The following is a 25,230-nucleotide window of genomic DNA, read 5'->3' as shown; positions in this document are numbered from 1 at the left end:
ACAACAAGCCCCCTGGGACGCCTGCTATGGTTGGTCTTCCACTTCCTCAAAGCCACATTCCTCCTCTGACTCCTTTTCTTCAGACTCCTCTCTCTCAGAAAGAAGATTTGCGGTCCAAGGACCTAGACTATGGAACGCTTTACCAACCAGCATTCGGTTGTAGGAGAATCACTTGGCCTTTAGGAGAAAGATCAAAACCCATCTCTTTTGAGGACAAAGGAGAAAGGGACAACGAGCGCCCAGAGGCGATTCAGTTCGCATGTTGCTGCGCTATATAAGTTTCTCACTCACTCGCTGTGCGTTGCCGCAGGTCCAGCAATCAACGACGACAAGGCTGCTTCTGGTGGTGATGGTGAGCACAACTCTTCCTCTTCATGCTCATCTACGGCCTGATCCAGCACTCTTCGCAGGGCACACTCCAGAAAAATCGCATATGGGATGAGGTCCATGATGTTGCCTTGGGTTTGACTGACCAGGTTTGTCACCTCCGCAAAAGGATGCATGAGCTTATAGCCATTGTGCATGAGCGTTCAGTAACACGTCCAAAAAATACCCAGCTCCGCAGAGGCTGTGCTCTTTTTTTTTTTAATTAACAAAAATATTTACTGTGCAATCCCAATATGAGTGGTATGTTAAGTAGTACTATTCCTATCAGTTTAATCCCTGTTACGTCCCCTATCAGGAGACGTGTATGGAATAGAATTTAGACAACCGCAAAGAGTTGTCAATAGTTGACACACTCATGACATAAATTGTATTCCTCTATGCGTCAATCTTGGTATAGTGATGACTGTGCTCATGCGCACGTTTTGGAAAGCCTATGGTCGTGCTGAGGTAGTTCAGTGACAGTTAAGTGACCCAGAAAACAATGATTCTGCAGTGTGGGCCCATTGTTGGCCTAGTAGGCTTTAATGATCACCTTAGATGATCACAAAGAAAATTAATGGTTTTTCTATGCCAAATTATCCAGCCGATCGCTTTTGGTCTGATCACAATGAAGCAACGACCTTATCATCTGGGGTGTGCCAATATTGCCATTGCCAACACACTCATAGAGGTGGTCGCTTCATTGTGATACACAAGCCCCTTCACCACAACAAGGTAGCGATCACGAAGGGGAATTGACACATGTATGTGCAGCACCAGAGGCCAGAAAAATTAGGCATGTACACATGCCTGAAAAAGTAGGTATTGTTGCAGCTGCTGCTGTAGCAGCGGCCAGAAAATTTTGTTTTCCAGGCAGAAAAGTGCACTAAAACATTGCGTCTTGAACCCTAGTTGGTGGCGGATAAGTCACGCAAGTCATCCGGCAGAGATAAAATACAGCAGCGTGTGGACCATTTGTAGCCCTAACCCTAACCCTATCTGTAACCCTAACCCTAACCCTATCTTTAACCCCAACCCTAACCCTATCTGTAACCATAACCCTAATCCGGCAGAGATAAAATACATAAGCGTGTGGACCATTTGTAGCCCAAGGAAGCTCATCTCATCAGGCCTTTAGTCAAATGTATCGCCCACTGTCAGTCCCTTCGGGATCCATGCCTCATTCATCTTAATAAAGGTGAGGTAATCTAGACTTTTTTGACCTAGGCGACTTCTCTTCTCAGTGACAATACCTCCTGCTGCACTGAAGGTCCTTTCTGAAAGGACACTTGAAGCGGGGCAGGCCAGAAGTTCTATCGCAAATTGGGATAGCTCAGGCCACAGATCAAGCCTGCACACCCAGTAGTCAAGGGGTTCATCGCTCCTCAGAGTGTCGATATCTGCAGTTAAGGCGAGGTAGTCTGCTACTTGTCGGTCGAGTCGTTCTCTGAGGGTGGACCCCGAAGGGCTGTGGCGATGGGTAGGACTGAAAAAGCTCTGCATGTCCTCCATCAACAACTCGTCTGTAAAGCGTCCTGTCCTTGCCGGCGTGGTCATGGTAGGAGGAGGATTACTTTCACCTCTTCCACTGTTAGATTCCCGTTGTGCTGTGACATCACCCTTGTATGCTGTGTAAAGCATACTTTTTAATTTATTTTGGAACTGCTGCATCCTTTCCGACTTCCGGTAATTTGGTAACATTTCAGGCACTTTCTGCTTATACCGGGGGTCTAATAGCGTGGCCACCCAGTACAGGTTGTTCTCCTTCAGCCTTTTTATACGAGGGTCCCTCAACAGGCACGACAGCATGAAAGACCCCATTTGCACAAGGTTGGATGCCGAGCTACTCATATCCCGTTCCTCGTCCTCACTGATCTCACTGAAGGTCTGTTCTTCCTCCCAGCCACGTACAACACCACGGGTACCAGATAGGTGACAACGAGCACCCTGGGATGCCTGCTGTGGTTGGTCTTCCTCCTCCTCAAAGCCACATTCCTCCTCTGACTCCTCTTCCTCACACTCCTCTTCCAGCGTTTCTGCAGGTCCAGCAAGCGATGCTGATAAGGCTGTTTCTGGTGGTGATGGTGACCACAACTCTTCCTCTTCACGCTCATCTACGGCCTGATCCAGCACTCTTCGCAGGGCACGTTCCAGGAAGAAAACAAATGGGATGATGTCGCTGATGGCGCCTTCAGTGCGACTGACTAGGTTTGTCACCTCCTCAAAAGGACGCATGAGCCTACAGGCATTGCACATGGGCGTCCAGTAACGTGGCAAAAAAATTCCCAGCTGTGCAGAGGCTGTCCTAGCACCCCGGTCATACAAATACTCGTTGACAGCTTTTTCTTGTTGGAGCAGGCGGTCGAACATTAGGAGTGTTGAATTCCAACGTGTCGGGCTGCCGCAAATCAAGCGCCTCACTGGCATGTTGTTTCGCCGCTGGATATCTGAAAAGTGTGCCATGGCCGTGTAGGAACGCCTGAAATGGCCACACACCTTCCTGGCCTGCTTGAGGACGTCCTGTAAGTCTGGGTACTTATGCACAAAGCATTGTACAATCAGATTCAACACATGTGCCATGCACGGGACATGTGTCAACTTGCCCAAATTCAATGCTGCCAACAAATTGCTTCCGTTGTCACACACCACTTTGCCGATCTCCAGTTGGTGCGGAGTCAGCCACTGATCCACCTGTGCATTCAGGGCAGACAGGAGTGCTGGTCCGGTGTGACTCTCTGCTTTCAGGCAAGTCAACCCCAAGATGGCGTGACACTGTTGTATCCGGGATGTGGAATAGCGCCTGGGGAGCTGGGGGGGGTGCAGTTGATGTGGAGCAAGACGCAGCAGCAGAAGAGGACTCAGCCGAGGAGGTTATCGAAGGGTCACCCATACAGGTCACTGGGTAACCCCTGGCTTTTGCTCTTGTGTCAGAGGGGGCGGGGTCACTGCACATGTGACGGTTGGCCCCGCCCTCAGCTATATAAGAGCTGTCAGGCTGGAGCGCGCCATTCGTCGGGTGCCTCCCATATAGGCAGAATTGTGTGTGTTGTATCCTCGCTGGAGATCGAGAATGGATTACATCGCTGGAATCTTTTTTTTATTTCTTATTTTTTTATTTTTAATAAAGGACTTTAACATTTTGACGCTTTTTTTTGTGAAATGGTAGGGGCGCAATGTACCCGTTACCAATTCACATGGGGGGCAGGATCTGGGGGTCCCCTTTGTTAAAGGGGGCTTCCAGATTGCGATAAGCCCCCCGCCCACAGACCCCCACAACCACCGGGCAAGGGTTGTGGGGATGAAGCCCTTGTCCCCATCAACACGGGGACATCCTCCCCATGTTGAGGACATGTGGCCTGGTACGGTTCAGGAGGGGGGAGGCGCTCTCTCGCCCCCCCCCTCTTTTTCTGTGGCCTGTCAGGTTGCATGCTTGGATATGGGTCTGGTATGTATTTTTGGGTGGATGCCCATGACATTTTTTTTATTTTGTCGTTTTTTTTAATGACTTTTATCTGTATTGCGGAAACCCCACAATTCATTTTAGCCACAATCAGTTTTAAATGACTTTTTTCCTTTAGAAATTTCATTTTGTGAAGGACTGTTCTAAACACGGGAAACATGCGCTACTTTACAGGCATACTATAGACACCCCTCCCCCCCCCAGGTATGAAATTTAAAGGAATATTTCACTTTTAGCATTATTAAAATCACTGCTCCCGAAAAAAACTGCCATTTTTAAAACTTTTTTTGCATTGATACCCAAACACTTTTTATGACAATAACTTGCATATTTACCTTTAAAATTAGCACTTTTGATTAGTTAGTGTCCCATAGACTTTAACGGTGTTCAAACAAATTTTTTGCATGTTCTGCTGCAAACCGAATCGGGGGGGGGGGGTGTTTGGCTCATCCCTAGTGCTGATAGTCAATCTGAGACAAACAGTCGCCAGTCCTGAAGTGGTTAAATGCATCGGTATAATGGAAATTGTTAAAAATGTCTTTATGTATTTTGTACTTTGGATGTTGGTACCAAAATAAAACTCACCACATTTATGCAAAGTCAATCATGAGACGGATCTCTGAAGACTATTTCCATAATTCCAACTCTAATTCTATCATTCTGTCTGCTATCACTGGACGTGTCCCGTCATCTCTGTCCGGAGATCACACCAAACCTCAACATGATGTCTCCGGACTTATCTATTTTGATTTCTTCAGTCTTGGGACTGGTCTTGGCAATCCCTTCTAACACTTGTATTGTGATGGGTAATCTGGACATCATCAGAAAGAAAGGGAAGTTGAGTCCCTCCGATGTGATCTTTCTGGGGAAGGGAATTGTGAATATTCTCCTCCAGTGTTTGCTGAGTCTACAGGCAATACTCCTTGTCTTGTGTCAGGCATACATGTATGCTACAGATGTAGGTGAATTTATGAACATATTAGTTTTCTTTTTGATCTATTACAACTTCTGGTTGACCTTCTGGCTCTCGGCTCATTACTGTACCAGCATCACCAATCTCAGCTATGGGTTCTTCATCTGGATAAAGAGAATTGTGTCCAATTTCCTGAGTCGCCTTCTATTCCTGACAGCACTTGGGATGTTCATTGTGACTGTCCCGGGCTTTTGGGCTGTGTATGGAGGAAGTATCCAGTCTTCTGATAACAGCACAGAAGACTCTGGTAACAGGTTGAGGATGGGACTTCCCTATGTTGTTCCCATGACCTTCCTAGGCGTCATTCTTCCATTCTGCCTTAGTCTTCTGTGTCTGGTCCTCACTTTCTCCTTTCTGCTCAGACACGTCTGGAGGGTGAAGAATAACGACTCGGGATCAACATGTCCAAATCTTCAGGCTCATGTCACGGCACTGAGGACAATCCTTTTCTTCTTACTTCTCATCTTCATATTCTTCTGCGTGTCTCAAATTGGCTTATTTCTTCACAGTTTATTAGTGTTAGTAGTCTTTTGGGATGTACAAATATTATCCCCATCAGTTGAGGCTGCTGTCATCTTCCAGGCCAGCAACAAGCTGAGAAGGATCATTCTGAGAAGATTCTGGGCCAGAAACTGGAGGAACACAGAGACTTAAAATATGCCTATTTTTTATTTATTTTTAGATAAAAAAAAAATTCTTACCTTAAATGTGTAAATATCCCACTGTAACATTTTAGTTTAATAGTGATCAGCCTAAAATGTTTCTTAAAGGGTTAGTTTAACACCTTTACAAAAAAAACTAAAAAACTTCCAATGTAAATAAGAGACTTCTGTAGATAACTAAAAAACTGTGCTCTGCCCGACACAGCTTGATCCCCTTGGGGGTGCCGGGCGTTAAGGGGCTTGTCCTGGACCGCACTAATATTTCAACGATAGGCTTTGCCTCTACGGTATACAGAGGCCCAGCATAACCTCCAGATCATATCGGGCTTGAGCGATGGGTTTTAACAAGTGCCTTATGGTAATACAATGTTCCTAATACTTCTATGAGATGTTTATGTACTTAAAGGGGTTGAAAAGGTACAATTTATTTTTTCCTAAATGTCTTCCTTTACCTTAGTGCAGTCCTCCTTCACTTACCTCATCCTTCCATTTTGCTTTTAAATGTCCTTATTTCTTCTGAGAAATCCTCACTTCCTGTTCTTCTGTCTGTAACTCCACACAGTAATGCAAGGCTTTCTCCCTGGTGTGGAGAAAGCCTCTTGAGAGGGGAGGGGCAAGCAGGAGTGTCAGGACACTCTCTACTTTGCAGATAGAGAAAGGAGCTGTGTGTTAGTGGGCGTCCTGACCCTCCTGCTCACCCCCTCCCCCCTCAAGAGGCTTTCTCCACACCAGGGAGAAAGCCTCTCATTACTCAAATGTACCTTTACAACCACCTTTCATTTACTATGTTATTGATCGCTTCTATGGAGATACATTTGTTTTGTACCATGTATTTCTGCTATCAATATCCTGATATCCAATCTGTATGTGTTTGTTATATTCCAATTGAAAATACAATTCTTTGAAATCAAAAAACAAACTGTGCAGCTCAGACTAAAGTTGACTAATGCCCTTGCTATAGGTGTAGGCCATTTATGTAACTCCCTGACTGGAATACTCCCAGGATGTTGCAAAGTAAGGCCTAGTCATTACTGCTCACCTCCACCAACACAGCTTCTCCTGGTAATCAATGTCACTGGGGCTGGAAATGGCGAGAGAATCCTAAATTTGGAGTTGCTAGCAGAGCAGGAATAGAGGGAAAATCTTCCTTCCTGTTCTCATGACAACTCTCTAAGAGGGGTTTCCCATATCATGTCTAAGAGGGGTTTCCCATACCATGTCTAATAAGGATTTACTATACCATGTGTAAGAGGGGTTTACCATACCATGTCTTAGAGGGGTTTACCATACCATGTCTAAGAAGGATTTACTATACCATGTGTAAGAGAGGTTTACCATATCATGTCTAAGAGGGGTTTACCATACCATGTCTAAGAGGGGTTTACCATACCATGTCTAAGAGGGGTTTTACCATACCATGTCTAAGAGGGGTTTACCATATCATGTCTAAGAGGGGTTTACCATACCATGTCTAAGAGGGATTTACCATACAATGTCTAAGAGGGATTTACCATATCATGTCTAAGAGGGGTTTACCATACCATGTCTAAGAGGGGTTTACCATACCATGTCTAAGAGGGGTTTTACCATACCATGTCTAAGAGGGATTTACCATACCATGTCTAAGAGGGGTTTACCATATCATGTCTAAGAGGGGTTTACCATATAATTTCTAAGAGGGGTTTACCATATCATGTCTAAGGCCCCGTACACACGATAGAATCCATCCGCAGATAAATCCCAGCAAATGGGTTTCTGCGGATAGATCCTATGGTGTGTACACGCCAGCGGATCTGTTTCCGCGGAGAAATCTCCTCTGGGATGGATTCCAGCAGATCGGATATTTGCTGTGCTGCACAACAAATCCATCTGCTGGAATCCATTCCAACGGATGGATCCGCTCGTCTGTACAGACTTACCGGATCCATTCGTCCAAAGGGATTCCCCGCACGCGTCGTAATGAATTGACGCATGCGTGGAATTCCTTATATGACAGCGTCGCGCCCGTCGCCGCGTCATAATCGCGGCGACGGCGCGACACGTCATCGGCAGAGGATTTCCGCGCGGATTTCAATGCGATGGTGTGTACACTCCATCCCATCGAAATCAGCGGAAATCTTTGAGAGGATTTATCCGTGGAAACGGTCCGCTGGACCGTATCTGCGGATAAATCCTCTCGTGTGTACGGGGCCTTAGGGGGGTTTACCATACCATGTCTAAGAGGGATTTACCATACAATGTCTAAGAGGGATTTACCATATCATGTCTAAGAGGGGTTTACCATACCATGTCTAAGAGGGGTTTACCATACCATGTCTAAGAGGGGTTTTACCATACCATGTCTAAGAGGGGTTTACCATATCATGTCTAAGAGGGGTTTACCATACCATGTCTAAGAGGGGTTTACCATACCATGTCTAAGAGGGGTTTACCATATCATGTCTAAGAGGGATTTACCATACCATGTCTAAGAGGGGTTTACCATATAATTTCTAAGAGGGGTTTACCATATTATGTCTAAGAGGGATTTACCATATCATGTCTAAGAGGGGTTTACCATACCATGTCTAAGAGGGGTTTACCATACCATGTCTAAGAGGGGTTTACCATATCATGTCTAAGAGGGATTTACCATATCATGTCTAAGAGGGGTTTACCATACCATGTCTAAGAGGGGTTTACCATACCATGTCTAAGAGGGGTTTACCATACCATGTCTAAGAGGGGTTTACCATACCATGTCTAAGAGGGGTTTACCATACCATGTCTAAGAGGAATTTACCATATCATGTCTAAGAGGGGTTTACTATACCATGTCTAAGAGGGGTTTACCATATCATGTCTAAGAGGGGTTTACCATATCATGTCTAAGAGGGGTTTACTTTACCTAACATGTCTAAGAGGGGTTTACCATATCATGTCTAAGAGGGGTTTACCATACAATGTCTAAGAGGGGTTTACCATATTATGTCTAAGAGGGGTTTACCATACCATGTCTAAGAGGGGTTTACCACACCATGTCTAAGAGGGGTTTACCATGCCATGTCTAAGAGGGGTTTACCATATCATGTCTAAGAGGGGTTTACCATACCATGTCTAAGAGGGGTTTACCATACCGTGTCTAAGAGGGGTTTACCATACCATGTCTAAGAGGGGTTTACCATATCATGTCTAAGAGGGGTTTACCATACCATGTCTAAGACCATACCATGTCTAAGAGGGGTTTACCATACCATGTCTAAGAGGGGTTTACCATATCATGTCTAAGAGGGGTTTACCATATTATGTCTAAGAGGGGTTTACCATACCATGTCTAAGAGGGGTTTACCATACCATGTCTAAGAGGGGTTTACCATACCATGTCTAAGACCATACCATGTCTAAGAGGGGTTTACCACACCATGTCTAAGAGGGGTTTACCATACCATGTCTTAGAGGGATTTACCATACCGTGATTTGATTTGGGTTCCTCCTCCAGCAGATCTGTACTTACCTTCTCCCTCACTATGTAATGTCCAGACAAAAAAATAATAATACTGGGTTGCCCTCCACCTGCACACATACATTGTATAGAATTGAATGGGATGCTTCTCCTGTTTTTGAGTATTCCCCACTCAAGCCTATGGGAAGTTAGTGCTCATCACTGGAAAGGCTGCAGACAATGCAGGAGGCCACAACCATCGAAGAAGGACCTGTTGAAAACGTTCTGGAGGTGGGGAATTAGATCTAGGTGTTGAGCGTTTGATATACATAATTACTTTTTTATTTAGGCTGAAAACGATTTACAAATAGAAAAACTTTAATAAAAAAAATGTAAAGTCTTCATATATATGGCCCTACACCCACTGCTGATCTAGAGGAAATAAAGGAATCCCTTATAAAGCTTAACCTAATTTGCTTCAACTGGGAAACTTTCCTCCCTGATTCTCTAAGAGCCGGTTCACACAGCAGCGGCACGACTTCAGGGGCGACTCGGCAAGGCGTCCTGAAGAAGACTTCAGAGGCGACTTGCAAAATTACTTCTGTATAGAAGTCAATGCAAGTCGCCCCGAGTCGCCCCCAAAGTCGTACAAGAACCTTTTTCTAAGTCGGAGCGACTTGCGTCGCTCCTATTAGAACGGTTCTATTGAATAGACCGGGACACGACTTGTCAGGCGGCTGAGTCGCCTGACGAGTCGCCCCAGTGTGAATCGGCTCTAAGGCACACAGTTAACATTCTATGGTGTTATCACTTATAAATATTGATATAATTAAACATCCAGGACAACACTGAAGAAATGACACTTTGTATCTACAATGTTGTGTAGTGAGTGTACAGCTTGTATAACAGTGTAAATTTGCTGTCCCCTCAAAATAACTCAACACACAGCCATTAATGTCTAAACCTCTGGCAACAAAAGTGAGTACACCCCTAAGTGAAAATGTTCCCTCCCTTTGGAGACTGGGCCGTAGGGCAGGATTCCAACATGATCACAACCCCAAACACACCTCCAAGACCACCACTGCCTTGCTAAAGAAGCTGAGGGTAAAGGTGATGGACTGGCCAAGCATGTCTCCAGACCTAAACCCTATTGATCATCTGTGGGTCATCCTCAAACAGAAGGTGAAGGAGCGCAAGGTCTCTAACATCCACCAGCTCCGTGATGTCGTCATGGAGGAGGGGAAGAGGACTCCAGTAGCAACCTGTGAAGCTCTGGTGACCTCAATGCCCAAGAGGGTTAAAAATAATGGTGGCCACACAAATATTGACACTTTGGTGTTATTTTGAGGGGACAGCAAATTTACACTGTAATACAAGCTGTACACTCACTACACAACATTGTAGCAAAGTGTCATTTCTTCAGTGTTGCCAATTGAAAAGATAGAATACAATATTTACAAAAATGTGAGGGGTGTACTCACTTTTGCGAGATACTGTATATACAGTCTGCTTCATTCTTCTCCAGCACATTCACTTGCTCTAGCTCAGGGATATGCAATTAGCGGACCTCCAGATGTTGCAAAACTACAAATCCCATCATGCCTCTGCCTCTGGGTGTCATGCTTGTGGCTGTAGGAGCCTTGCTATGCCTCATGGGATTTGTAGTTCTGCAACAGCTGGAGGTCTGCTAATTGCATATCCCTGCTCTAGCTGAATCACTCTAATATATCTGACAGGCTTTCAGTCAGATTAGCAATGATCCTTTACAAGCAGGAACTTGTGGCCTCTTTTTTGTGTAGCACAGTGGTAGAGAAAAAGCTTGTAGCTTCTCCTCTGTTGCCTCTGATCCCAGCACCAGATCATCAGGCACTGCCAACCCACCTGGCTGCAGCTGCCCCTTAACTTTCACTAGCCCCCCAGGCTAACTCTAAAATGCCAGTCCTCCAGAATGACTCTTCGCCAGACCACCCGGGAGATCTCAAGGAAAAGGTCGAAGACTTTAGCACACTGCTGTCTTCAAGGGAGACTGGCTACATGTCACAGCCCCCCCCTTTGTTAGTCCCCACAATGTTGACTACTCACTCTGTCTGCTCTCTTGCTCCCATGCCTCCAGGAAAGACTTGCTTCCCTGTGTCATGGCAGGATCTTTCCAGCACCTGAGCCCTGGCCCAAGTCAGGACACCCCCCCAGACTAGGGGGTACCACTGAGTGCAACCAACAGCCTCATCAACACTGAATCTCTATCTTCCACCAACTTCCCCTGCTGGCATGACCCATGTCTATTTATGGAGTGGTCTCTGTCCCCTGCCAGACTGCCTCTGAGGATTGACTGAGGCTCCATAAATATTCAAGGCAGCTCCCCCTAAACCTCCACCCTCTAATTCTAGAAGATTCTCCAACCTTCTAGATCAGGGAGAGGCACCAGAGAGCTGCCAGGATGAATTACCTAGCCCTGAACCTTAGTAAACCCTGACCCAGATTCTATAGCTCAGGCTTAGCCCCGAGCTAAACTATATTTTTACTACTCTAACTTCTATCACACACTAGAGGATGCTACATATAGATAACGTCACTAAGCTTTATGTCAGAAACATTGTTTCAATGTAGAGATAAGAGGGACAAGGCACAGAATACAATCTGTAGTGTGTATCACCAATAACACCTAAATACTAAATTTGATCTGGAATTTTTTTTTTTTCTGTTTGGAGGATTGTTGAATCAATAGTCATAGTGCTGAGTGTTCATGATAGTCAATTGGAGACAAACAGTCGCCAGTCCTGAAGTGGTTAAATGCATCGGTATAAGGGAAATTGTTCAAAATTTGTTTACGTTTGTACTTTGGATGTTGGTACCAAAATAAAACTCACCACAAATATGCAAACTCAAACATGAGACGGATCTCTGAGGACTATTTCCATAATTCCAACCTCAAATGTATCATTCTGTCTGCTATCACTGGACGTGTCCCGTCATCTCTGTCCGGAGATCACACCAAACCTCAACATGATGTCTCTGGAATTATCTATTTTGATTTCTTCAGCCTTGGGACTGGTCTTGGCAATCCCTTCTAACACTTGTATTGTGATGGGTAATCTGGACATCATCAGAAAGAAAGGGAAGTTGAGTCCCTCCGATGTGATCTTTCTGGGGAAAGGAATTGTGAATATTCTCCTCCAGTGTGTGATGAGTATACAGGCAATGCTCTATGTCTTTTGTGAGACATACATGTATGCTACAGATGTACGTGGATTTATAAACGTATCAGTTTTCTTTTTGATCTATTACAACTTCTGGTTGACCTTCTGGCTCTCGGCTCATTACTGTACCAGCATCACCAATCTCAGCTATGGGTTCTTCATCTGGATAAAGAGAATTGTGTCCAATTTCCTGAGTCACCTTCTATTCCTGACAGCACTTGGGATGTTTATTGTGAGTGTCCCATGGTTCTGGACTGTCCATGCAGAAAGTATGAAGTCTTCTGAGAACAGTACAGAAGACTCTTGTAAAAGGTTCCGTATCAGAATTCCCTATGTTGTTCCCATGGCCTTCCTAGGCGTCATTCTTCCATTCTGCCTTAGTCTTCTGTGTCTGGTCCTCACTTTCTCCTTTCTGCTCAGACACGTCTGGAGGGTGAAGAATACCGACTCGGGATCAACACGTCCAAATCTTCAGGCTCATGTCACGGCACTGAGGACAATCCTCTTCTTACTTCTCATCTTCATATTCTTCTGCATGTCTCAAATTGGCTTATTTCTTCACAGTTTGTCATTGGTAATAGTCTGTTGGAATTTACAAATATTATCTCCATCGGTGGAGGCCGCCGTCATCTTCCAGGCCAGCAACAAGCTGAGAAGGATCATTCTGAGGAGATTCTGGACCAGAAGCCGGAGGAACACAGAGACTTAAAATGTGCCTATCTTTTTATTTATTTAAATTTTTAGATTTAAAACTATCCTTATCTTAAATCGGAAGTAAATCCTTCAATTTGATAGTTACAAAAAACAGTTAACATTCCCGGCATGCCGGATATGCTAGCTGTCACATTTGCTTGCGCTCTCAACCAAACTGTCAAACCATCCAATGGCTGGTTTCATAACGGATCACATGTACATCATCATGGCTGTTGCAGATTAAACAGAGGCCAAGATGGCCGTTTCCTTGGCAAAAAACAATAGGAGGGTTTACTTCCACTTTAAATGTGTAAATATTCCATATAACATTTTAGTTTAATAGTGATCAGCCTAAAATGTTTCTTAAAGGGTTAGTTCACCTTTTCCTGGTAATCATTGTCACTGGGGCTTGAAATGGTGAGAGAATCCTAAATTTGGAGTTGCCAGCAGAGCAGGAATAGAGGGAAAATCTTCCAATGGGGGACACCTGTTCTTATGACAACCCTCTAATGCTTCGTACACACGACCAGTTTTCCCGTCGGGAAAACTGCCATGACAGCTTTTGGCTGGGAAAACCAGCTGTGTGTATGCTCCATGGCAGTTTACCGACAGGAAAAAATGAGGACATGTTCTCTTTTTTTCCTGCCGCGATTCCCGGCGGTCTTTTTCCTATGGGAAACGCTGCGATGGAGCATTCACCCGGCCGGGTTTCCTGGCCAAAGCTCTCACCGCAGTTTTCCCAACGAGAAAACCTCTGGTGTGTACACAGGGAAAGTGACCGAGCAGGTTCTTGGTTTTCCCCCCGGGATTCCTGGCGGAATTTTTACCGCCGACAATCCCGATCGTGTGTACGAGGCATAAGAGGGGTTTACCACAATCTCATGTTGTGTGTACAGGACAGGAAATGATGAGGAAGCGCTCAAATGGACACAAAGGAAACCAGTCTCCGTAGACTCCTTAATGATTTGATTTGGGTTCCTCCTCCAGCAGGTCTGTACTTACCTCCTCCCTCACTACCTGAAGTCCAGACAAAAAATATATAATAATACTGGGCTGCACAGATACATACTATAGAGCTGAATGAGATGCGTCTCCTGTTTTTGAGTATTACCCACTCAAAGTACTGTATATGGGAAGTTAGTGCTTATTACTGTGAAACAGAGATACGGCCTTAGCTAAGTATGGGGATTGGGGACAGAGGTTTCACCTAGGGTTAGAGAGCAATAAGCTCATGTTCAACTTTTATCCATTCAATACAAGTATATATGACAATGAAAGGGGGTATCAAATCAGGGGAGTTTTTTTAGCTACTGAATATGTGCCGATATGCCGACGGGGGCCCGGAGTGGAGGCGGAGCTGGACGCGGGATTCCATGTTCTAACCTATCTTCTTCTTCTCTCTCTCTTTTCTATACCCCCCCTTTTTCCTCCTTTTTTTATGTTTCCATCTGCCAGGACCATCTGTCTGAGGGTGGTCCACCTGCTAGACACTAGGTGAAGGGTGTGATGCAGGCGAGCCGGCCGGCTCAATGGACTTGAGAAGTTTGCCATCATGGGATTCCTGGATCAGTTCTGGGGTCTGACGCTTTTGTGTCACCATGGTGCAGGGGGCCTTGACCTGGGCAGGGGTGTTTTTTGCGGGGGGGGGGGCAGCTGGAGGCGAGTAATCGCTTCCTCCCCTCGCACGTGCCTGCCTGGCTCACCCCTAACTTCATACGCTTCGTTATGTTTGGTTTTTGGTCCGGGGAGCCCGTCGGTCTGCTCGCACGCCTAATAATTATTCTTCTTCGGAGGAGGAGGACAATTCAGTCCTAAATTCTGAAACCCGGCGGATGGAGCTCAGCTCAATTGTTGTGGCATGGAAGTTTTTCCCCGGGTGGGGTTTTAATGCAGCGAAAATTTCACCAAGTACAGAAATGTATATTAAAAGAATTTATTAATCATGTACATTAGGACACAATCCTGACAATAAAAATTTGAATCTCCAGTAACGTTGTGTGTTCTTTAGGAGAACATTCTGGAATATTTCTATAAGGTGTCTTGGAGTCAAATGAAAAGGAATTGGATGTATTTCAACATTTTATGAGGTTAAATATTTGATACTTTTGAGACACTTTTGGAAAACACTATAAAAGGTTACATCACCTTTTCAATGTATGTACCGTATATACTCGAGTATAAGCCGACCCGAACATAAGCCGAGGCACCTAATTTTGCCACAAAAAAATGGGAAAACATATTGACTCGAGTATAAACCTAGGGTGTCCATCTGCATGCTTCACTGTGTCTCACTGTGCCCATGCCTCACTGTGCTTATGCCTCACTATGCCCATGCCTCACTGTGCCCATGCTTACTGTGCCCATGCCTCACTGTGCCCATGACTAGACTGACGTTTTACATGGGAGTCTATGAAAGGGGTGCCGGGTTTTGAAAAAAATCAGTGCTCCCCAGTCGTAGGTCCCCCAGACAACAAACTTTGCACACTTGTAGAAGAGAAATTAAGCTACATATGTGCCAAGTTCCGTGTCCAGGGGACCTACGTCCGGCCAGTTCCGGGTCCCCAAATTCAACGGAGAAATGACCGTTTATGGAAGGGGTGTCCGGCTTTGAAAAATCGGTGCTCCCCATCTGTAGGTCCCCCGCGCAACAAACTTCACGCACTTGTAGAGGAAGAGTGGGGCTACATGTGTTCGGCCGTTACCGGGTCCCCAAAGTCCGGGAGATGAGGTGCAAAAAGGTGACTCGAGTATAAGCCGAGGGGGGGCATTTTCAGCACAAAAAAATGTGCTGATAAACTCGGCTTATACTCAAGTATATACGGTGGGGCAGGTCCACAAAGAATTAATTTCAAAATTCCCGCGTCGTATCTTTGTTTTGAATCCTCAAAACAAGATACAACGGCATCTCGGCTAGATCCGACAGGCGTACGTCTTCGTACGTCGTCGGATCTAAGCTGCAATTTTTCAGCGGCCGCTAGGTGGCGTTCCCGTCGAAATCCGCGTCGAGTATGCAAATTAGCTTTTTCCGGCGTATAGTTAAAGCTGCTATACCGAGGCGTACTCAATGTTAAGTAAGTATGGCTGTCCTTACCGCTTACAATTTTGAATTTTTTACGTCGTTTGCGTAAGTTGTTCGCGAATAGGAATTTGCGTAGAATGACGTCACCATTGTAAGCATTGGCAGGTTCCGGTTTAATTTCGAGCATGCGCACTGGGATACCCCAGGGACGGCGCATACGCAGTTCCAAAAAAACATTGTTTACGTCGGGTCACGACGTATTGACATAAAACACGCCCCCATTAGATCCATTTGAATTCCGCCCCCTTACGCCGCAATAGATACACTACGCCGCCGTAACTTATGGCGCAGATTCGTTGTGGATGTTTACATTTCTTGTAATAGGAATAAAAAGTGACACATATATATATATATATTTTTTTTTAAAAGACAGTGTAACAGTAAAAAATAAAAAGTAAAATAAATAATGAAAAAAAATAATGAATTTGGAGCACCCTGTCCCTCCAAGCTCGCGCCCAGAAGTGAACGCATACGTAAATTGCGCCCGCATATGAAAATGGTGTTCAAACCAAACATGTGAGGTATCGCCGTATTCGTTAGAGCGAGAGCGATAATTCTAGCACCTATGTAACTCAAAACTGGTAACCTGTGGAAATGTTTAAACGTCACCTATGGAGATTTTTAAAGGTCAAAGTTTGTCGCCATTCCACGAGCGGGAGCAATTTTGAAGAGTGACATGTTGGGTATCAATTTACTCAGCATAACATCATCTTTCACAATATTAAAAAAATGGGCTAACTTTACTATTGTCTTATTGTTCAATTCAAAAAAGTGTATTTTTTTCCAAAATAATTGCGCTTGTGAGACCGCTGCACAAATACGGTGTGACAAAAAGTATTGCAACGACCGCCATTTTATTCTCTAGGGTGTTAGAAAAAAATATATAGGCCCAGATCCACAAAGAACTTACGCCGGCGTATCTATTGATACGCTGCGTAAGTCCTAAGATGCCCCGTTGTATCTTGTTTTGTATCCACAAAACAAGATACGACTGAATGTGGACTCGATCCGACTGACGTACGTCTTAGTACGCCGGCGGATCTTAGGTGCATATTTTCGCTGGCCACTAGGAGGCGCTTCCATCGATTTCCGCGTAGAGTATGCAAATTAGCTAGATATGCCGATCCTCAAACGTACGTCCACCCGGCGCATTTTTTACGTCGTTTACGTAAGGCTTTTTTCGGCGTAACGTTACCCCTGGGTCTATGAGGCGTTCGCAATGTTAAGTATGGACGTCGGGACAGCATCAAATTTTCCGTTGTTTACCTCATTTGTGTAAAACGTTCGCGAATAGGGCTTTGCGTAAATTACGTTCACGTCGAAAGCATTGACTATTTGCAAAGTGATTTCGAGGATGCGCACTGGGATACCCCCACGGACGGCGCATGTGCCGTTAAAAAAACACATAATTTATGTGGGGTCAAGATGAATTGCCATAAAACACGCCCACATCTTATCCATTTGAATTGCGCGCCCTTACGCCGACACAGTTACACTACGCCGCCGTAACTTACGGCACAAATTCTTTCAGGATACGGAAACTACGCTCTAAGTTACGGCGGCGTAGTGAATCTTAGATACGCTACGCCTGCCTAAAGATAGGCAGATCTTTGTGGATCTGGCCCTTAATGTTTGGGGGTTCTAAGTAATTTTTAGCACAGAAAAAAATGATTTTAACTTGTAAACACCAAATGTCAGAAAGAGTCTCGGTCCTTAAGTGGTTAAAGTAGCAAACAAAAAATGGCCTGGTCATGAAGGGGGTGTGACGAACCCACAACCTTAAACAAAACTTGGTCCACCATTAATGCTTCCTCTGTCCAAAACCAGCACCATCCAAGACTCTCCCAATCACCAGACAACACCTCAGTATAGAGTACAAACCAGCAGACTCCTTTATTTTCACACATTATACACAGATATCTCACTTCAAAACACTTCCCCCCACCCTTGGAAAACAGGGCGGGTTAAACTGTCCAATGACAGTAGACACACAGGTCAGGTGTGTTCCAACTTCTTATCAGTAAACAGTCTTAGCAGGGGGGCTGCTGGAGGAATCCCCCCTCCCTATTTCCTCACAACAAGACACTTACACATCCCATAATAGTTGAGGCAGAAACCACAATAGAATACAGTCACACCCCAAACCATCACCGCCAAGGAGTCTACAACAGCATGAGACAACACACAATGGGCCAGATTCACGTACAGCGACGTATCTTTAGTCGGGCGTAGCGCATCTCATATACGCTACGCCGACGTAACTTAGTGAGGCAAGTACTGTATTCACAAGGCACTTGCTCCCTAAGTTACGGCGGCGTAGCATAAATGGGCCGGCGTAAGCCCGCGTAATTCAAAGTAGGCTGGTAGTGGGCGTGTTGTATTGAAATGAATCGTGACCCCATGTAAATGAATGGCCGAACGAACGGCGCATGCGCCCGCATGCTCAGGATCACGTTGCAAATACTCCCTACGATACGACGTCACAATGCGTACGACGTGAAACCTCACTTACGCCCAGCCCCATTCACGTACGACTTACGTAAACGACGTAAAAACATACGCTTGTTCCGACGTCCATACTTTGCATTACCTGCGCCTCATATAGCAGGGGTAAATTTACGCCAGACGTAAGCCTTATGTAAACGGCGTAGCGGGTGCAAGTACGTTCATGACTTGGCGTATCTAGGTCATTTGCATATTCAACGCGTAAATCAACGTAAGCGCCACCTAGCGGCCAGTGTAAATATGCACCCAAGATACGACGGCGTAGGAGACTTACGTCGGTCGTATTTTGGCCAAATTCAGGCGTATCTTGTTCCCTGAATAGGGCGCATAGATACGTTGACGTTAGTCATCTGTGAATCTGGCCCAATATATACATATATACAACCTTGAGTCTGACTAGCACAGATCATAGTGGGGTTCTCATTCACCCTGTACCCCTATTAGAGACACAGGGGTGATCTACGCATAAGAGGAGTCGGGAAGCTGGACAAGGAGCCTCCAGAGCTCTCCAGGGTAAGCTGAGTTCCACAAATCCCCCACCCAAAGTCACTCCTGTCACAGGGGGTAAATAAAATGTTTCCATCTAGTTATGAGGTTTGGTATAAACAGCCAAGTGTGACTGACACCCATGTGGAATAGGAGGGAGGGGCACTACAGGCACCAAAGAAAAATAAAATCACAAACAGCAGCCGGTCCTGAAGTATCATCAGTATCAGTATATTGGAAAGTATTTAAAAATTGTTTGCACGGGATTTTCCGTACTTTAGATGTCGGCATGGAAATAAAACTCACCACATTTATGCAAAGTCAACCATGAGACGGATCTCTGAAGGCTTTTTCCATAATTCCAACTCTAATTCTATCATTCTGTCTGCTATCACTGGACGTGTCCCGTCATCTCTGTCCGGAGATCACACCAAACCTCAACATGATGTCTCCACACGACTTATCCGTTTTAATCTCCTCAGTCTTGGGACTGGTCTTGGCAATCCCTTCTAACACTTGTATTGTGATGGGTAATCTGGACATCATCAGAAAGAAAGGGAAGTTGAATCCCTCCGATGTGATCTTTCTGGGGAAGGGAATTGTGAATATTCTCCTCCAGTGTGTGCTGAGCCTACTGGTAATGTTCATTGTCTTTTCTCCAAAAATATTTTTCATTAGACAAATATTTGTGTTTTTGAAAACATCAGGTTACTTCCTAACCTACTACAGCTTCTGGTTGACCTTCTGGCTCTCGGCTCATTACTGTACCAGCATCACCAATCTCAGCTATGGGTTCTTCATCTGGATAAAGAGAATTGTGTCCAATTTCCTGAGTCACCTTCTATTCCTGACAGCATTTCTGGTATTTTTTGTGAGTGTTCCGGGCTTCTGGATTCTGTATGGAGAAAGTATCTCAACTTCTGAGAACAGTACAGAAGCCTCTGATAACAAGTTTAATAAAATCCGTTACTATGCTTGGGCTACAAACACCCTGGGCTCCCTTTTACCATTCTTCCTTAGTCTTCTGTGTCTGGTCCTCACTTCCTCCTTTCTGCTCAGACACGTCTGGAGGGTGAAGAATAACGACTCGGGATCAACACGTCCAAATCTTCAGGCTCATGTCTCGGCACTGAGAACAATCTTCTTCTTACTTCTCATCTTCACCTTATTCTGCATGTCTCAGTCACTTCTGTTTCTTCAAAATCTCTCCCTTGTTATAGTCGGTTGGAATTTACAGTTATTAGCTCCATCGGCCGAGGCCGCCATCATCTTCCAGGCCAGCAACGAGCTGAGAAGGATCATTCTGAGAAGATTCTGGACCAGAAGCCGGAGGAACACAGAGACTTAAAATGTAAATACCATGACATTTTAGTTTGATAGTGTAGAAGTGATCAATGAAGTGTTTCTAAAGAGAAAGCTTCACTTCAAATGCCGTCTGCTTAGGGTTAGGTGAAGGTTGTAGTGTGAGTGCTTATAAGAAAGCGTCTAGTTTTGATTGGAGTGTTGAAGGATTGTATCTTTTTTCAGGTTTTAACTGCTGTCTGTGTTCCTCATTTGGGTCATTTCTCCTCTCTGTTTGTCTTGGTGATCATTGTCATTGGGAAAGTGATGAGAAAATCTTAAATTTGAACTTGTCAGCAGAGCAGATATAGAGGGGAAATCTTCCAGTGGGAACATCTGTTCCTGGGACAACTGTCTAAGAGATTTGTTCTTATTTCATGATGTGTGTGCCGGACAGGAAGTCTCTCTGGCCTCCTCGATGCATAGATACGGGTTCCTCCTCCATCAAATTCCTAAAAAATGTAGTAGTGGACTCTCCACACCCACACACATGCATTGTGTAGAGTTGAATGGGATGTTGCTTTGGCATTATAGGTACACCCCATTCAAGTCTACAGCAAGTAAGTGTTCAGAAAGAGGCAGCCCATTAGTAGGTTCCTATTAGACAGGCAGCAGACAATAAAGGCGACCACAGCCATCATAGGAGGACCTGCTGTGGACCTACTGGAGGTGGGGAGCTAGATGCATGTGTTGAAGGTTCTGGGAAAGAGGGTGGACAACTTTCAAAATACATAGTTACGTATTTATCCAAAGACATAAGTCCATCAAGTTCAACCAATAGCAAGAAATTACAAAATAAATAAAAGAACCTGCATATGTAGAGCCCAAAATCCACCACGGATCCAGAGGAAGGCAAAAAAAAAACCTTATCATCCACATTGGGAACTGGGAAAAATAAGTCCTCTATGGCAATCAGGTGTTCCCTGGATCAACATTTTATGGTCATTTTATTTATAAATATCAATAGCCAGTTACCGTCTGTGATTTTTTTTAAATGAAATGAACTTTTTCTACACAATTAATTGAGATGTCTAGAACATTGAACCTTGCAGTTTTATCTCTTTCTTACTACCATAGACTAGAATGCTGATAGTGCTGATGACGGGGTATTGTCGAGCCTCTGAAATGCATTGGCTTCTCTGTGTCAAATAAATATTTTACTGGGCTATTTAAACTGTTGTGGTCCTCTCATTCTTTTACACCTTAGTGCTATATTTGGGTCTCCCTGGTAGTACCACCAATGATGGACAGTCTAATGACCCAACCAATGTCCACTGATCATATAGCACGTTTCGTGGAGCATTTCTGCACTACACATGTGGCATATCATGGATGTCTGTAGTCAGGTTGGGATAATACTGAGACATTTAAAGGGGTTGTAAAGGTTTGTTTTTTATCTTCTAAATAGGTTCCTTTAAAGGGTTACTAAAGGAAAAAAAAACTTTTTTTTTTAAACTAACAAACATGTTATACTTACCTCCACTGTGCAGTTCATTTTGCACAGAGTGGCCCCGATCCATGTCTTCTGGGGTCCCTCGGCGGCTGTCTCTGGTCCTCCCCGCAAGAACTCATCACAGTCATGCAGGAGAGCTCGCATGGTGATGGCCATAGCCACTCACTGTATCACTCGGCCCCTCGGCGTGCCGCGTCACTGGATGTGATTGACAGCAGCGCCAGCCAATGACTGCGCTGCTCTCAATATCCATCCGCTCTAGCCAATCAGCGGCTAGGCTGAGCGGCGAAGAGGATCTCGGGACTGAGCGCGGGACTTTCGAGGGGTCAGGTAAGTAAAACGGGGGCTCGGGGGGCGGCTTAATCATCAGATGTTTTTTTCACCTTAATGCATAGATTGCATTAAGGTGAAAAAATGTTTTCCTTTACAACTCCTTTAATCTCGTGCATTGTGGGTTCACTTACCCTTTCCTTCCATTTCCCTTTTCTTTGTCTGAATTTCTCACTTCCTGTTCCTTCTCAGTAAGCTTGCCCCATCATCCGAGCCGTTCTTGCTGGGGGTTAGTCAGCGTGCTCTCCCCGTCCCTTCACAGCGTCTCTCCGCAGGGATGTGGTCCCAAGGGAGGGGGCGAGCACGCTGACTAACCCCCAGCCAGAACGGCACGGATGATGGGGGAAACTTACTGAGAAGGAACAGTAAGTGAGAGATTCAGACAAAGAGAAAAAACATTTAGAAGGGAAATGGAAGGAAAGGGTAAGTGAACCAACAATGCACAAGCTTAAAGGAACCTATTTAGAAAATAAAAAAATGAACCTTTACAACCCCTTTAAGCTCGGCCGATATCATTCTCTTTCCTCTCAAAAAGTCTCCAATCTCCTTTCAGATCCCATAGGTGTTCATTGTCACCTTGCACCCTCATTGCTTCTCGAACACCTTTTTCATCAACCTCTTGTTGTCCAATGTTCCACGGTTGGCACCCTGTGCCTGAGAAAGTTCTCTTTTGGCCCCATAACAAACATTTCTAATCATAATAAGCCCAAGAAAGAAACTCTTACAGCTATTTATACATTTTATTTATTTATTTTTTATTTCAGTTGCCTGAAAAAAGATATTAAACTTGATTGTCCACTATGGAAAAAAGATTATGTTTCTCTCCTGCAATTAGACCACCAATCAGTAGATCGTATTCTTCCACTCCACTCTTCAAAGCAATTTTTAAGCACTTTATCCTTCTATTTGGTTACTTAAAGGGGTTGTAAACCCTTGCGGTATTTCAACTCAATGCATATGTATTGAGGTGAAAAACCTCTTGTGGTGCACCCCCCTCCCCCCCAAGAGCTTCCCTTTTACTTACCTGAGCCCGATCGTTTCTCCGCCAGGGACGAACACACCCGCTCAAGCCGGTGTCTTGGTCCTGATTGTATATATTGTAGTTCACCAGCCCCCCCCCCAGAGCTCCCCCATTTACTTACCTAAAGTCCGATCATTCTTGCAACGCAGATGAGCACACCCACTTCAGCCGGTGTCTTGGATAGATTGATAGCAGCGCAGCTATTGGCTCCCACTGCTGTCAATCTTACTTTCAAAGAGTTTTATTTTCAATAAAAATAAAAATACACAAAGCAATCATTCGTACAGTCACCGAAAATTTAGTCAGAACAGGGGAAACATGGACTCATGGAAGACCATAGAGTCAGCCACAATGTACAAACAATAGTAAACAAATGGCAAGAATGACAGGGTTACTTAAAGCGGGGGTTCACCCTGTTAAAAAAAAAAAAAATGTTTTTTTTTATTATTCCATTACTTTCGGCATCGTAGCGCGAGCTACGGTATGCCGGTCCTAAATTTTTAATCCCCGTACTCACTGTGCTATCGTTGATTGAAGAATCCGGGGAATGGGCGTTCCTATGGTGAGAGAAGGTGATTGACGGCCGGCCCTGGCACGTCACGCTTCTCCGGAAATAGCCGAAATAGGCTTGGCTATTCACGGCGCCTGCGCATAGCCTGTGCGCAGGCGCTGTGAATAGCCGAGACCTACTCCGGCTGTCTTCGGGGAGCGTGACGTGCCAGAGCCGGCCGTCAATCATCCTCCCTCTCCATAGGCACGCCCATTCCCCGCGGGAGTCGGATTCTTCAATCAACAATAGCACAGTGAGTACGGGGATTAAAAATTTAAGACCGGCATACCGTAGCTCGCGCTACGATGCCGAAAGTAATGGAATAATGGGGTGAAGGAGGGTGAACTACCGCTTTAAACAAAAAAAACAGTAAAATTATGAGAAACCCCAAAACAACCCTGAAGATTCAAAGAGGAATAGGACAACCGGCCACCCCTATGACCAAGATAGCTTCCTAAGAGACCCCAACCCAGTCACCAAGGGCCCGGTACAGCAGGGGGTCCAGAGGACCCCCAACCATCAGCACCCCAGAAGGGAACTCACTGTGCCAATGGGTGGGGGCACACCAGTCCATCCCTAACCAGGCAAGATCCCCATATAAACAGTCCATCCCCTGAATTAACGATATAGGGAATGAAAGCGGCAAAATACAGCAGTACATAAAGGAAAAAAAAAGGTAAAGCGCATAAAAAAAAGAATAAAGGAAGAAAAAGCAAGAAGATAAGAAGGTTCAGGGGGACTAAGAGGGGAGGAGAGGGGGGAATGCACGACAGGATATTACCATCAAAAAAAAAAAACGCTGAAGGTAACCTAACAAAGAATAACCTAGGTTCCCGGGATGAGAGAGATACCCATAAACTGAGCCCAAGGACTCCATACCAATTCAAAACTAGGCACTGGTCATTGAGAATGGAAGTCATCTTTTCCTGGGACATGATCCAGGAGATCTTCCTGAATGCCGCCTTACCAGAGACACTCGGAAGTTTCCAGGCTTTGGCCAAAGTGATTTTCGCACCAAGCAAAATAAAGTGTATCAATCTACGCGTCTGCTTAGAGATTCCAGGAAGGTGGGCGTTCAACAAAAAGGACTCTGGTCGCCCTGCAATCTCGCCACTGCTGTCAATCTTCTACAATAACTCGGGAGAGGGGGGGGAGCCGAGTCCTGCTGTCTGTGCCAATGGACACAGCAGTAGGACACGGGAGCGCGCCCGCACGGGGCACTCGAGAAGAGGAGGAGGCAGGAGTGCCGCTAAGGGACCTCAGAGGAGGAAGATTGGGGGCCACTCTGTGAAAAACCAACTGCACAGAGGAGGAAAGTAGGACATGTTTTTTTTTTCTTAAACAAAAGTTTACATATTCTTTAAAGGGGTTGTAAACCTTTGTGTTTTTCCGCCTTAATGCATCCTATGCATTTAGGTGAAAAAACATCTTTGCAGTCACCGGTCCCCCCAAGCCCCCCTCCCCGTTTTACTTACCTTAGACCTGAATTTCCATGGGCGTGATCCCGCGTTGCTTTCCCCCAGGTCTGGTTGGCTTTTCATTGGATAGATTGATAGCAGCACACCCATTGGCTCCCGCAGTTGTCAATCAAATCCAATGATGCGGCCGCCTGGGGGGCAGGGCCGAGTCATACAATTGGCGGCAATGGACGCCAATTGTATGGCACAGGAGTGCGCCCGCAAGGTAACCACCT

At 45.2% G+C, this 25,230-nt stretch overlaps 3 protein-coding genes across 3 annotated transcripts; all 3 read left to right on the top strand.

Moving 5' to 3' along the window:
- The first annotated feature begins 4,547 nt into the window (after nt 1-4,547).
- On the top strand, nt 4,548-5,453 carry LOC120942775 (taste receptor type 2 member 40-like). The gene has a single exon (XM_040355702.1). It carries the CDS (start codon nt 4,548-4,550, stop codon nt 5,451-5,453), a length of 906 nt encoding a protein of 301 aa, XP_040211636.1.
- A 6,432-nt stretch (nt 5,454-11,885) lies between these two features.
- On the top strand, nt 11,886-12,788 carry LOC120942774 (taste receptor type 2 member 40-like). The gene has a single exon (XM_040355701.1). The coding sequence runs from the start codon at nt 11,886-11,888 to the stop codon at nt 12,786-12,788; it is 903 nt and encodes a 300-aa protein (XP_040211635.1).
- Nucleotides 12,789-19,284: 6,496 nt separating this feature from the next.
- On the top strand, nt 19,285-20,190 carry LOC120942773 (taste receptor type 2 member 40-like). The gene has a single exon (XM_040355700.1). The coding sequence runs from the start codon at nt 19,285-19,287 to the stop codon at nt 20,188-20,190; it is 906 nt and encodes a 301-aa protein (XP_040211634.1).
- The last annotated feature ends 5,040 nt before the right edge of the window (nt 20,191-25,230 follow it).

This window comes from Rana temporaria, chromosome 6, assembly GCF_905171775.1.
Source record: "Rana temporaria chromosome 6, aRanTem1.1, whole genome shotgun sequence".
NCBI classification, from domain to species: Eukaryota; Metazoa; Chordata; class Amphibia; order Anura; family Ranidae; genus Rana; species Rana temporaria.
This window is presented reverse-complemented; position numbering and strand designations above follow the sequence as displayed.

Excerpts from the sequence above, each read along its gene's own strand:
- LOC120942775 (XM_040355702.1), top strand. The coding sequence starts at position 4,548 with ATGATGTCTCCGGACTTATCTATTTTGATTTCTTCAGTCTTGGGACTG.
- LOC120942774 (XM_040355701.1), top strand. The coding sequence starts at position 11,886 with ATGATGTCTCTGGAATTATCTATTTTGATTTCTTCAGCCTTGGGACTG.
- LOC120942773 (XM_040355700.1), top strand. The coding sequence starts at position 19,285 with ATGATGTCTCCACACGACTTATCCGTTTTAATCTCCTCAGTCTTGGGA.